Here is a 13907-nt window from a genome sequence, read left to right on the forward strand (position 1 = left end):
CCGCGGGCGGTTAGTGCTATGACGACAACCGGCCACCTCCGAAACGATTGCGGCGACAACGTCAATATTACGGCCCCCGTCAACGAGTACGAAAAATTTTTGTTATCGCTGTTCGCTCGTTGTCAACGCGAGTGAACGATTTGGGAGGTTTTATTTTATTTGTATTTTTTTTGTTTTCACGTTCATGTTTTTCGCGTCTTTTCACGCACTACGTTGTGCGTTCAGTTTCGTTCATGTAGGCCCGGGAACGTGGTCGTCAAACGGCGTGTACCCGCGCGTGCGGTGAACAGTAGACATTCGTTGTCGTATCGCCCGACCACGGACACCGAGAAAATAGGTCGGTGCCGTTGTCGTTTCTCACAGCCGTCGTCCACTGTTCGGTCGTAGGTAGTCACCGACAGCAGGGCGGAACACGACGAGAACATTGGCCTCGCGTGCGCGTGTACCGCGGCTACCGACGACTGTCATGGCTCACAGGCGACCGGTTGGCGGTACGTCGTCATCCGTCACGGACAACGAAAATGCTATCAGACTCCTGGAATCGCTGCAGAATGATTTCAAATGCCTGTCCATGGAGACAAAGAAGAAATATCCGCAGATCAAAGAGGTGCGTGCCATTGTTATATTGGGCAGACGATCACCGAGTGTTTTTTTTTGATTAACTGCGTCTATTTTATATTATTGTTTTTTTCATGTACTTGTGTGTTTGCAGGCATCTGAAGAAGCTATCGTCAAACTGAGGAACTCAGCAGCAGTTGCGGCTGATCACTTATTGCAACAGCAACAGCCTCACTATCATCACCATCATGAAATCTACTATGTCGTCAATCAGATACTATATCCTGTGGTCCAAGGGTGTGAGACCAAGGAGCCAAAAATCGTTAAGGTATACATATAACACCCGATATAACAGTAAGATACATTAGTGCCTTGCTGTCTGGTGCTTAAGTATATTAATATAATTTTCAACGTATTATTTTTTACTACCTATAGATGTGTCTTGGAACAATACAAAAACTTATTACCAACCGAGCTGTTGATCAAAAAGGTGCACGTTACATCACCGACACTTTATGGATGTTGATGGAATCTGGTACTGAGCATGTTAAAGTATTGCAGAGTGTTACACTGTTATTGACAACTGATTGTGTTGTTCGTGGTGAAACACTGGCTCGGGTGATTATAATTATCATATATATATATTGCTATTGTGATTCATTGTTGGTAATCATAATGTTTTTAAATGTTTTTTTTTTTTTATACCTATGTGTTTTAGAATTTGGTGTTATGTTTTCGTCTTCATTTTACCAAAGATTCTCAGGCTGTTATCAATACAGCAGGTGCTACTGTGCGTCAACTTGTAGCTCTAGTATTTGAACGTGTTATACATGAAGACGAACAACTAGAGCAGCAACTCAAAGATCATAATGTAGGAAGTAGTAATGATAACAATGATTATAATGGTCAACAGCAACGGAACGGGGCTGATATATCCATACCATCTCAAGATCATCGGCAACAGCAAATTAATAGAGCTCAACAATTATCTTCCCATCATCATCATCAATATAATGGTAGTAATGTAAGTGGCAGTGATATCGCCACTGCAGTTGCTGCATTAGGTCCATGCGCTGCAGATGCATTTCTTATGTTCCAGGTATTATATAATTTGTTCAACAACATTTTAATTAATTTTTTTATACAAATTTGTTATTATTATCTTATTTTATTAATTTTTAGGATCTTGTGCGATTAGTCAATACTGATCGTCCTTATTGGCTAGTGGGTATGACAGAAATGACCCGTACATTTGGTTTAGAATTGTTGGAGTCTGTTTTGTCTGATTTTCAACCTGTGTTTTTCAAAGTAAATAGTTGTTATGTTAATGTTATTAATTTTTGTTGTATGTAAGACATATCCATGTGCCAATGTGTTCATTTATAGAGTGAATACGCTTTCATAAAATATTAATATACATAACAAATCATTAAATTAATTAATTAATTTTTTAATTGTTATATAGCAATTTTAACTAGTTTAATATAATTTAGATCTAATGCTACTCAAGATTATATAGTTTAAGTATATACATAAATAGTTTATATGTAGAAATAAAAAATAAAGAAATAAAATGAGTAGCGTAGAATATTAAGATATATTTAAGTATATATATATATATATATATGTATTTGAATTTGTGATTAACCTGATATTGAGTTTTTGATTCAAAATCAGTCGTAAAATACAGATATCTTGAATTTAGGATATACATTTTATTTATTTCTACATTTATACTATTTATTTATGATATTAATCATACATTTATTACATATTATTTCCTTCTGTTTATAATTTTAAATTTTCTTATGAATAACATAATAATAATTTTAAATATACAATTTTTGGTCTAAAAAATAAGTAACTAGTAGTAGTTACACTATAATATAACCTCATGGATTTTTTTTATTATCCAAGGTTGTGAGTTCTAATTATTTTATCTTTTAATATTTAATGATACATATGGTATATATATCAACCGTTTTGATTGCATATTTTCATAATATCATACAAAACAATTCATGTATCATATGAATATTGCAAATTTTATATCTCAGTGCAATAAAAAATCTAAATATTTATGGCAACATTTTCTATTTATTTTATTAGTGTCAAACAATCCTAAAACTTTATTTCTTAAGAATATTTAAATTATATTAATAAGTTTTTAATTTTGTATGTTATTAATTTTCAGCATTCAGAGTTTGGGTTTCTATTAAAAGAACGTGTATGTGCGTTAGTTATCAAGTTATTTTCGCCTAATATCAAACATCATAGTGGTAATAATACTGCTGGCAGAAGAAGTACTATCACCAACACTGGGACTTCGTCTGGCTCAGGCACTAATAATTCTTCAGTTATAATGATGGGAGTTACTGGTAGTACTGGTAGTCCTACATTAAATAACCGTGGTGATGACAGACCACATTACGCTATTACAGTTCGGCTGCTGCGTCTCGTATCCATACTGGTTCGCAAGTACCATAAACTTTTGGTATGTATTATTCATGTATAATTAAACAATTATTTAAAATGCATTGTTTTTTGATCAATTTATTAATGAAACCATTTTGACAAATGCAATACAATATATATAATATTAAAACTATTGAAGTAGTCATCAAATTTAAAGATACTAAAAAAGAATACATTTTTATATATAAATAAATAGTGTATAATAATACTCTATGCTTAGCATTTATTTATTTATTTCTATATGTAAAATATTTATTTATATATTAATTTATGAGTGTTAACAATTTATTAATTTTTATTATTTTATTAAAACATTTTTTCATAAATAATTATGTAGATCACTGAATGCGAGATATTTTTATCATTAATCGTCAAGTTTTTGGATGCTGATAAACCAGCATGGCAACGTTCAGTTGCCTTGGAAGTGTTGCATCGGTTAGTGGTTGAACCCGGTCTGTTGGCCGCATTTTGTGCATGCTACGATCTCAAGGTACATAGTACCAAAATATTTCGAGATATTATTGACTCGCTAGCCAGTTATGTACAATCGCTATTTAATCCTTCAATGGTGGTATCTGGAAGTGGGTCGATGAACAATGCATCAATGATAGGTTTGTATTTTATTGAATGTTTTGCATTATGTTTTTTTTTTTTTTTTTTTTTTTTTTGAATCAACAGTATTATTATTGACATTGACTACATTTTTGTCTTTGCAGCAGCAACAGCAAATGCAGCTCTTCAAGGACAGTCTCCATCAGTGTTAACTGGCATGCCAGTCGGACCAGGAGTTTCTCCCCAACCAGGGTTTTACAGCCGTAATGGTGTATGGCTACCAGTAGTGATCCAACTACCGACAGGTCAAGCTAAATCTATTTAGTAAGTACTATAACGTTTAAGAGGATGTCAGCGCAAAATAAAACATATGCAACGCTCCAGAGATGGCGTTACACACCACGAGCGGCATGAGTATTATCTTGACAGAGAGGTGCATTATTATTGTATTGGCGATCGTAACTTTAGGATCTCGCGTTTCGTTTCTACACAATATTACCAGGGTGCACACAACTCGTATAAATGCATAATAGGTAGATAGATTTCTGTATACAGAGAATTGCTTTTCTACCTTATTAGTCAGATATAGTAAAGTACATAGATAGTAAAAAAATGTTTAAAATTCAATCAACTATTTATGTAGTTCATTATTTTAATAACTTAGTTACATTATCAATATTGATACGTTAAATACAAAGAACACAATAAACAATTGTGTAATATTTGTAGCTTGAGTAGATCTTTTTCACTTGTTCTTCTTAATTAATATAAAAATACCATTCCATCATTTCAATTTAATCTCACACTTCCCTCTACATATATAGTAATTATAACAAAAAACTAATAAAAAAATTATTGATGAATTTAATAAAAAAAAAAAAAAAACATGTTTACGAAAAATGGCCAAAACAAAGGTCTAAAGTGATTTTAGAGAAAAATACCATATTTTCAAAAATAAAGATAACAGTATTATTTAGGGCATGACATATCCATTTTTTGATTAAAAAGGTGAAATTTTTAACAAATTAAAATGATCGTATTTTCGTTAAAAACTAATAAAAAGCTAAATGGATATGTCATTCCCTAGCTAATGTTGTTACCTTTAATTTTTATAGTAGGTTGTGTAACGCTAAGTCTAATCATTTTGGAATAAAACCTATTTTTCGAAAGCATGTTACTAAGAAGAAAAATAGCTCCGCTGACATCCTCTTAAGTATATTTTATTTATTATATTATATCTATAGTACCATTGTATATAATTATAATTAATATTTTAATAATTTTTACTTTACTATCTATCAATAATTAATATATATTTTATAAGGTATATAATTTTATTAATAAACATTCTTCTTTATTTTTATGTTTATAAATAGCCTAGAAATGAATGACAAACATGACGAACCACCACAGATAGCTGATGGTTATGGTATTTCTGTAGCATATGCATGCTTGGTTGACGCTGTTCGTGCCATTCAAATTGAAGTACGCCCTGATATACATCAGCCTGTTGCATCTTTGCAACCTTCTACTATTATACCATCATCTAGTGGGGATGATGATACTCATGGTCATCATCAACAGAATGATAGTACTGATCAAAAGACCTCAATTAAAGGTTACAATGATGATAATGAAGAGCGAAAAATATCAGGCACCAAGAGATCACCATTACATGAACAAATAATAAACAGTAGTTGGTGTGGACTATTAACAACGTTTTGCCCATTAATTGAATCATGGTAAGTTAAATTTTTCATAAAGAATATCATAGTAATGTAATTGTATAATAATGTGCGTATGATATCATTAACTATATTATAATTTATATTATTTTAGCACTGATGAAGGTATTACAGAAAACATGTTAAAAGCTATGCAAGCATACATTGGTCTATGTGGTCAACTGGATATGCGAGGGCCACGTGATGCTTTTATCACGGCTGTATGTCGTGCTTGCTTACCACCTCATTACAACCTTACTGTATTTAATGGAGCAGGTAATACTTGTTGTACAGCTCAACAGCCTTCAACACCAGTTCAGTATACCACTTCTTCAACAATGTATGATGACCATCATCACCAACAATACAATTCTACCACTAATAGTTCATATGGTTCAGATTCTACTGATTATAAACAACAACAACAGGTTGTAGTTGCTGTAGGTACACCATTGGCTACTCCGTCATCAGTACTGCAGGCCATGTCATCTTCAACATCTAGTGAGACTTTAATTACTACTTTCCATACTATATGACTGATATGCTATTTTGGTATTCTTTCTTAAAGGAATGAGTTTTAATTTAAAAGTATGTTTATGTTTATAGGTACCTCATTGCTAAACCATGGACCTGTGATGCTTACTGCCAAAAATCTACAGTGCATGCGTGCTTTATTAGTACTTGCACACTGCCATGGATCTATCCTAGGTTCTTCATGGCACTTAGTTTTAACTACTTTACAGGTAATTAAGAATGTGATCCATTTCTTTGATATAATTCATCTGTGCATATTTTGTTGTTTTATAAATTAAATTTAAAAATATTTGAGTATAAATGATTGGTTTTTGTCTGCAGCATCTTGTTTGGATACTAGGACTTAAACCATCGACAGGTGGCAGTCTTAAGGCTGGGAATGGAGGTGCTACAGCTGTATCAAATAGACACTCTGGAGTTAGCAACTCTGGTACTGCTGCTGATGGCACTGTTGTGGGTTCATTATCATCATCTTCTGCAGCTATTGCAACAACTTCATCATCAAATGTAGCAGTCATTACTACAGCTGTTATGGCAGCAGACCTGCCTGTTTTATCTACAATGCTAAGCCGACTTTTTGAATCCAGCCGATATCTAGATGATGTAGCTCTCCATCATTTAATCGATGCTCTCTGCAAATTATCACATGAAGCAATGGAGTTAGCCTATTGCAATCGAGTAAAAAAAATATATTATTACGACTATCTATGTCTAATGTTATGTACAAACTATTATTTATCTATATATAATTTAATAAATTATGTTCATGTGTAGGAACCATCACTATTTGCGGTCGCTAAATTGTTAGAAACCGGATTAGTAAATCTCTCTAGAATAGATATTTTGTGGAGACCAGTAACAAATCATATGTTGGATGTTTGCCAACATCCTCATATAAGAATGCGTGAATGGGGTGTTGAAGCCATTACATATTTAGTTAAAGCAGCTTTGCAATACAAGTATCAACCGCCATTAAAAGATAATCAAGTTAGTATTGTTTAAAAAATTTGTAATTATTTCTCATCAATGCCAAAAAAAATTTCTCATAAAAATATTATATTGAAGGAAAAATTTAATTTTATATTACATACCAGTAATTATTCAAATATCTGTATTTACTATCTTTTATAGATTTTTAATTACATTAGTGAAGTATTTATTAAAGTAAAAACTATTAGAAAGTTGTATTTTTTGTATTACCTTTTATTAATCGTTTATTTATCTATTTACATTTTAATCACAGAAATTACAGACATTATTGCTCAGTCCATTAGCACAGTTGTCTTTAAATATGCATGGTGATGTCAGGCAGAGACAATTAGAGTGTGTGTTGCAAGTATTGCATGGTTCAGGCGAAACATTATCTCATGGTTGGCCATTGGTTTTGAACATTCTTGGAGCCGTATCAGACCGTCATGGGTATTACGATATTATTTAAATATATTTTATATAAATACATATATATTATTTTATATAATATATTACAAATTTCTTATTGTTGATAAAAGCCGGTAAAATATTAGAAGTTAAAATAATTTTATAATTTTGCAGAGAAAACCTTATAAGAATAGCATTCCAGTGTTTGCAACTGGTGGTTACTGACTTTTTACCACTGATGCCCTGCAAATGTTTACCATTGTGTCTGGAAACAACAGCTAAATTTGGCATGCAGACACGTGAACTGAACATATCGTTAACAGCAGTTGGACTTATGGTATTTATTATGTTTTGATAAATATACCAATTAATTTAAATAGGTATAATATAAATATATTTAAAAGATAAATAAAATATTTTGTTAATTCTAGACTATTATAAAATATACCTAATTCAATATAATTTTAATTTTTAAATAAAGAATTCTGTTAACTATTTATAGTTTTTTAAAATTAAAATTATAATGATTATTAACATACATATAACCAATACACTGAAAGATTTTATGTGTTACTCTTTAAGTACTAAACAATTAAACTAAATGTTTTCTTTTATAATCTTAAATTTATCTCTTTATTCAAATTTAATTATGTTTTTCTATGTAAGGGTCTATATTATATTAGGAAATGATCTTCCAAACGTTTATTAAAAAATAGTCATATTATGCTTTGCATTCTATGTTTTTTTCAGTGGAACGTAGCTGATTATTTCAACCAAAACAAAGATAAACTTCTTTGCAACAATAGTGGTGACAACAATAAACAAAAAGAAACTCGAAATACCAGTGGCGAAGAAACTACTGAAAGTAATACAGAATTATCGGTGTCTACGATTACCTTAACTGATACACAAGAATTACTATATCCCGATTTCCCTGGGGTTGTCACATTAGCGGAAATGTCTGAATTTGATAAGTTGTGGATGTGTTTGTTTACCAAATTGGGTTTGTATACTTACTATATACAATATGATCTAACTTAATTTCATTGTTTCGTGTACGTTTTAGGTGAATTGTGTATCGATCCTAGGGCTCCTGTTAGGAAGTCAGCTGGACAAACGTTGTTCTCTACAATTTCGGCCCATGCCAATTTGCTAACACCATCATCGTGGAATGCAGTCCTTTGGCAGGTAATAAAATGCTAATAAAAGTTTTTCTCATTTTTCCACATCAATATTTAATTGCATTGTCATTTCAATCACGTCATAGGTTTTATTTCCATTAATGAACAAAGTACAGATGCTCTGTGAATCAGCCAGTGATTCAACGTGCAACACCGTTACAGCTTCCGACTCTTCTGGTGGTGGTAGTGGAGGAGGTAATAGTAGTAATGGAAGTGGTGGTGGTGGTACGATTTTAATACATCATTCCCGAAACACTGACCAGAAACAATGGGCCGAAACACAGGTTAGATTTTATCTTGATTTAATAATACTCTTTGAGATTATCTTAGTATGAAAAATAAGGCTCTAATGTACATACATAGTAATCCTTCCCATAATATATGTGTATATAATTTTAATTTATAATATTTATTTATTTTTAAGGTATCAACGTTGTATGGTTTAGCTAGGGTGTTTAATGCTGAGAAATACTCGATGACAGTTGGTGGAGATTTCATCAAAGCCTGGACACTTTTATTGGAGTATATGGAAAAAGCGTCTTCAAATAAAAACGTTGAGGTTCGTTTGTGTTGTAACACTAATATAATTTATTTTTTTTTTATTGATTTCTCTGAACTTATATACATTTCATTGTTCTCTTATTTTTTATTTTAGGTTTCATTAGCTGGGTTACGTTCATTGCACGAGCTTTTAATGGTATACAGTAGCAGTAATAGCGATGGTGATAGTACTAATAAGAGTACGACCGTAGCAAATGACAATAATCCTGGAGCTTCAGACCGTTTGCAGAAAGATGATGATTGGCAAAATAAAAACAGTAACAGTGAATTGCCATTCCCTACAACTGCTCAGAATTCACCATTACCATCAACACCATTGTCATCATCAGTGGAGGACGAGATTTGGGCATGTACTTGGACTGTTTGGATGCGAATCGCTACATCCGCTACTGCAATTACTGGAATTGATCACTCTCCTAACTCTACATCGCCCACCCCCACCAATACGAACTCTAATAACAGTTCGTCAACAACTTCGGTAGAAGATCGTTGGCGTCGTGAATACCAACAACAGCAACAGTCTTTGCAACATAAACAACAATTCTTAACAGCCCTTTTGCAAATATTTCCATTGATATTCACGCATATTAAAACCAGGTGAGAGTTCATTACCAGAATAAAATAATGTTATATTATTATCGCTGTTTTACTTGAATCTGAACGCCACTGTGATGATGTATTTTTTATATTTATTTTTTGTTTCCATATTAAGGTTCACTGACAAAGACTTGAAAGATTTGTTCCGCGTGTTGGATGCAGCAGCTGCTGTGGACGGATCGGCTGCTGTGGTTCTGTCCGATAGCCATCACCATCACCATCATCACCACTATCACCATCAGCAGCAACAACAAAATTACTATAGTGGTAGCTACAATCAACAACAGCTTACCCGGTTACAGGATGAAATTTTACAGTGTCTGGAAACGTTGGAGAGAGAAACTTTGATTTTTGATGATGATGAGTTTGGTAACGAGGACATCTCAACATTAGAAGCAGCTGAAAACAACACACCAAATAATTTTGAGATTGGTAAGAAGAATCCAACGATATCAGCAGAGCAACAGCAACAACGACGACAGCAGCTAGTTGAGAGATTCCTTTGTCCGCTATTTGATCAACTATTAAAGTTTTGTCGCTTTGTATGTCCTCCCCTACCATCCACCACACATAACAACACTGTTAATAATGCCGGTGACCGCCAGCAATTAACGAACGGTGTCGATCACTTCCATCACCATAATAAAGTATGTTTAACGATATACTAATTCTTATCATTTTTGCTGAATTTTGCGTATGTAGTTCGCAGCAGCAGTGGCGGTCGATTCAAATTACGTAGCGTTTGGTGAAAAAGCTGTGCTTATGGTAGTTGATTTATACGGAATGACAGCCGCTGAAAAATGTGTTGTTAAGGGTGAAATATTAAGAAGAATAATTGAAGTAAGTAATAACCTTTTTTACGTTTTACATTTCAGTTTGGTGTTTTATTTATTTTACTTCTTATTCATACACAGGTATTTTCTGTACCCCTTGCTGGTCGATATTCGTCTAATCCACCCCCCGCATCTTCATTTCATTACCATTTAGACGTGACCCCCTCGTCGTCGGGAAACACGCAACAACAACACGTACAACAGCAGCAACAGCAGCACCTTATGTTAGTCAGGAGGCGACAGCAACAGCAACAAAACACGTGGAAACTACTTGTGGTCGGTTTAATGAATGTGTTGTCAGTAGGCGTACCATTAGCCCGTGACTACCGGGGTGATGATTACCTTTCCATCTGGTCACCGTTGGGCTCCGTTTTGGAAGATATATTATTTCCGAAAAAGTTTGTTTTTAATTTGTAAATTAAAAATAGTTGCTCTTGGTTGATTTTTTGTGATAACTTCCACGACAAACGTGGTAACAAAAGAGTTTAACTATTTTCTTTGGTTTTGGATTTTAGCTTACCACCAGTGTCCGGTATGGTAAAAAATAACAAATTAATGGACGACAATGACGAAAACGAATCGGTGATTATTGACTGTCAGTTGGTAGAGTTCTTAAAGGACGAAATATTATCGCAGTCAACTAACGTGCCCAGAGAATTCATCATGCGCGTGGTGGTGTTATTAAATCGGGGATCGGTGTTATCTACTAGTACAGCATCAACGATACCCAATTACCCTTATGGTAGTGGTACGTATTTATGAGAACAAACATCAAACCTCTACAACCGTTATAAATATACTTTTTAAATTAGAAACCGTTGTTGTTTTGATGTGTAATATCTACTATTTTCAATGCTATTTCTCCCAAAATACATTTTTTGTAATTTATTTATTAAGATGTTATAATCTGGATATTATTAAAATTTAGGATATGACACTATGATGATGGTAGACTGTCGCGAAGGAAGTGGAGTTGTAGGTACTGGTGCTGGAAATGTCACGAGTGGGTCCTCACCGCCGTCCTTATTACGCGAACAGTTCGCTAAAGTTTGTTTCGAAACATTACTACAGTTTTCATTAGTCGACGGCATTTCGTCACCATCATCGCCTTCACTACACGAATTCACAGTGGCAGACAACGGTGGTACCAGCGACTGCACAGCAGATGCCGAATTGATAACTGGAAAACTGGCAGTTACTGCACTGTTACATCGGTTCCAAGAAGTGGTTGAAAAGTTTTGTCATGATCAAAACTTGACTGGAAAATGTCCGTTGCCGAGGTAAAAATGCGTATTTTTGAAAATAATCAATTGTTCTATACGAAATATATAACTCATTTTATATAATCTTACACTAATAATAATGGAAGTAGTTTAAAATTCAAGTATACGCATAAACTAAAAAATGGAGAAGTCGTATTACGTATTTACTGATAATAACATGTAACATCATGTTTGTAGGTACCGCATGTCGGAAATTTCATTCGTGTTGAAAGCTATCGCTACACTGATCATATCGCTGAAGAAAACTCCCGACAAAGGTAAGCATAATTGGATCTTTGTTTAATTGATTACTAAACACTTCTAGTACGTTTTAATCATTTTGCACATACAAATATCATTCGAAAGTGTAAAGTAATCTGAGTATGTTTTGTCTGTTCAGTCAATAAAGCTGTATGGGATCAACTGGTTAGATTATACCCTTGCCTTGTGCGCTGTGTGCCGTACACGCAACAATGTTGTTCATCACCTCAAGTTACGGACTCTTTAACTGAAGCTCTGCTTCAGTACGGCGACCTGTTGCTCAAAGCGCCGCCTATTGATGCCGATGCTCAACAACAATAATTTAAAAGTGACCTTCACAGCAGGATATTCCTCACTGCTGCTGATGCTGCTCGCGTACACTTTTATATAAATAAAAAAAAAAAATTATATATCATCCTTGTCATCGCTAACACTCCGCTTGCACGATCATCCGTCTGCGTAATCCCATGTGTTATTATTATTTATACATTATTATTATTATTATTATTAGATACCTATAATTATCGCGTCGGCGTTAATTTTACTATTTTATTTATAACCTAGTAATAGTAGTATTAGTACTGGTAATAACATAAATCGTAGATATTTTTTTATCTTAGTAGCTATTATAGTATGTATTATTATTATTTATATTATTATTATGATAACACGTTTTATCTCATATTAGGCATATGTGTATTTATGTATATTTGTGTGTGTATATTTTTTTTAAATTTAAGAAAGATACCGATTGAATGATGAGCTTATAGTGTTAAAGTATTATCACGTGATAATCGATTACCAACTAAAAATATCCTGCCACCAATGTGTACATTCTATATCTATAACCATAAAATGGTTATTTAAAATCATAAAAACGGTGGCCATTTTTATAGTAATAAGTTATTTCTAAATTACCAATGACAATTATATTACTATTGTCCTTGCTAATGATTTTCAGATATTTTATATGTATTTATAATTTTTATGAGGGGGGAAAATTCCAGAGTATATTTTTATTATTATTTTTTTTTTAGTATTATTATGTATTTTCAAATTCAAGATATTGTATTTATAATTTTTTTTTTCTTAGTAACATGTTATTTGCAGTAGAAATATTTATACTTCTGTTTTTCTTAAGCTTATGTTATCTTATATTGACGTTTTACTTCTATTATTTTATACTGTAATATATGCTGTGTAAATAAACGATATTAAATATTTACATAAATTAATATGCAATGTCAGCATACAACTCATTATTTAATCAATTATATGAGGGTGAGAATAAACAAAGTAATGATTTTATAATTCTAACTGTTGACCTGAAAGTATAATATCAATATAATTACTGCAAACAGAAGCAATGATTACGAACCACCTCTCACAAAAGTGTACTTGCGTTTTTCATAAAATTTATTTATACACGTATTCATTTATTTATACAGCCAATATTATTTTTGCTTTATTTATGTATTATATTTTTGTGATTATAGACAACAAATTAAAGACAGTGCAGATCTATTGATCATGGTGGATTTACCAAATAATAATAAATTCCATTATTTAAGCATTGCTGAATAGTTAAACACTTATTTTGGAATAATTAACTTATTCTATTTGTTTTCCAAAAAAAGTTTACTGGGGTAATTTAAATATTAAGTAACACGTTATTGTTTGGGTTTTATATACGCTATGAACAATTTTGTACATGGATACAAAGTTGAATTATGGTCGGTAGTAATGATTAATAATCCAAGTAAAATAAAAATATTATCACTCAAGATAGAAAATGTCTACTTTCATCTCAGAAAAAATGATTTTTTTATAGCTATCTATTCGTTATTCATAAGTAATACCTATGTGTAGAAATGTGTTCGTATGTTATCGGAACTGTTTGTTGACAAATATCGTCTGTATGGTATTTAAACGATAATTGTCTACATGTTATTTATTGAAAGGTGGTTGCGATGTTAGGTGTATTTGCCACTA

The 13907-nt window shown here is 32.5% G+C and overlaps 1 protein-coding gene across 2 annotated transcripts; it reads left to right on the forward strand.

The window, feature by feature from the left end:
- LOC112694358 (protein MON2 homolog) lies at window positions 1–12325 on the forward strand. 2 transcript variants are annotated; one of them, XM_025569798.1, is made up of 27 exons: window positions 1–607; window positions 713–886; window positions 994–1176; window positions 1277–1657; window positions 1741–1866; window positions 2753–3052; window positions 3371–3644; window positions 3753–3909; window positions 4962–5327; window positions 5425–5810; window positions 5916–6052; window positions 6165–6521; window positions 6618–6830; window positions 7087–7262; window positions 7395–7557; window positions 7971–8223; window positions 8287–8408; window positions 8488–8685; window positions 8826–8960; window positions 9057–9559; window positions 9675–10206; window positions 10262–10399; window positions 10474–10790; window positions 10908–11140; window positions 11321–11672; window positions 11853–11932; window positions 12055–12325. In XM_025569798.1, the coding sequence occupies exons 1-27, from the start codon at window positions 467–469 to the stop codon at window positions 12234–12236; spliced, it is 6579 nt and encodes a 2192-aa protein (XP_025425583.1). In that variant the 5' UTR covers window positions 1–466; the 3' UTR covers window positions 12237–12325. The 2 variants fall into 2 exon arrangements, with proteins under 2 accessions (XP_025425583.1, XP_025425582.1); XM_025569797.1 differs by having other exon boundaries at window positions 467–607; window positions 3750–3909.
- The last annotated feature ends 1582 nt before the right edge of the window (window positions 12326–13907 follow it).

This window comes from Sipha flava, unplaced genomic scaffold, assembly GCF_003268045.1.
Source record: "Sipha flava isolate LNK unplaced genomic scaffold, YSA_version1 127_pilon_pilon, whole genome shotgun sequence".
In the NCBI taxonomy this organism is placed as follows: Eukaryota; Metazoa; Arthropoda; class Insecta; order Hemiptera; family Aphididae; genus Sipha; species Sipha flava.

Bases quoted from the DNA above. Each gene is read 5' to 3' on its own strand.
- LOC112694358 (XM_025569797.1), top strand. From the start codon at position 467: ATGGCTCACAGGCGACCGGTTGGCGGTACGTCGTCATCCGTCACGGAC. The intron at 8,409-8,487 runs GTAATAAAATGC...ATCACGTCATAG, and splicing joins GGAATGCAGTCCTTTGGCAG to GTTTTATTTCCATTAATGAA. The intron at 10,207-10,261 runs GTATGTTTAACG...TTGCGTATGTAG, and splicing joins ACTTCCATCACCATAATAAA to TTCGCAGCAGCAGTGGCGGT.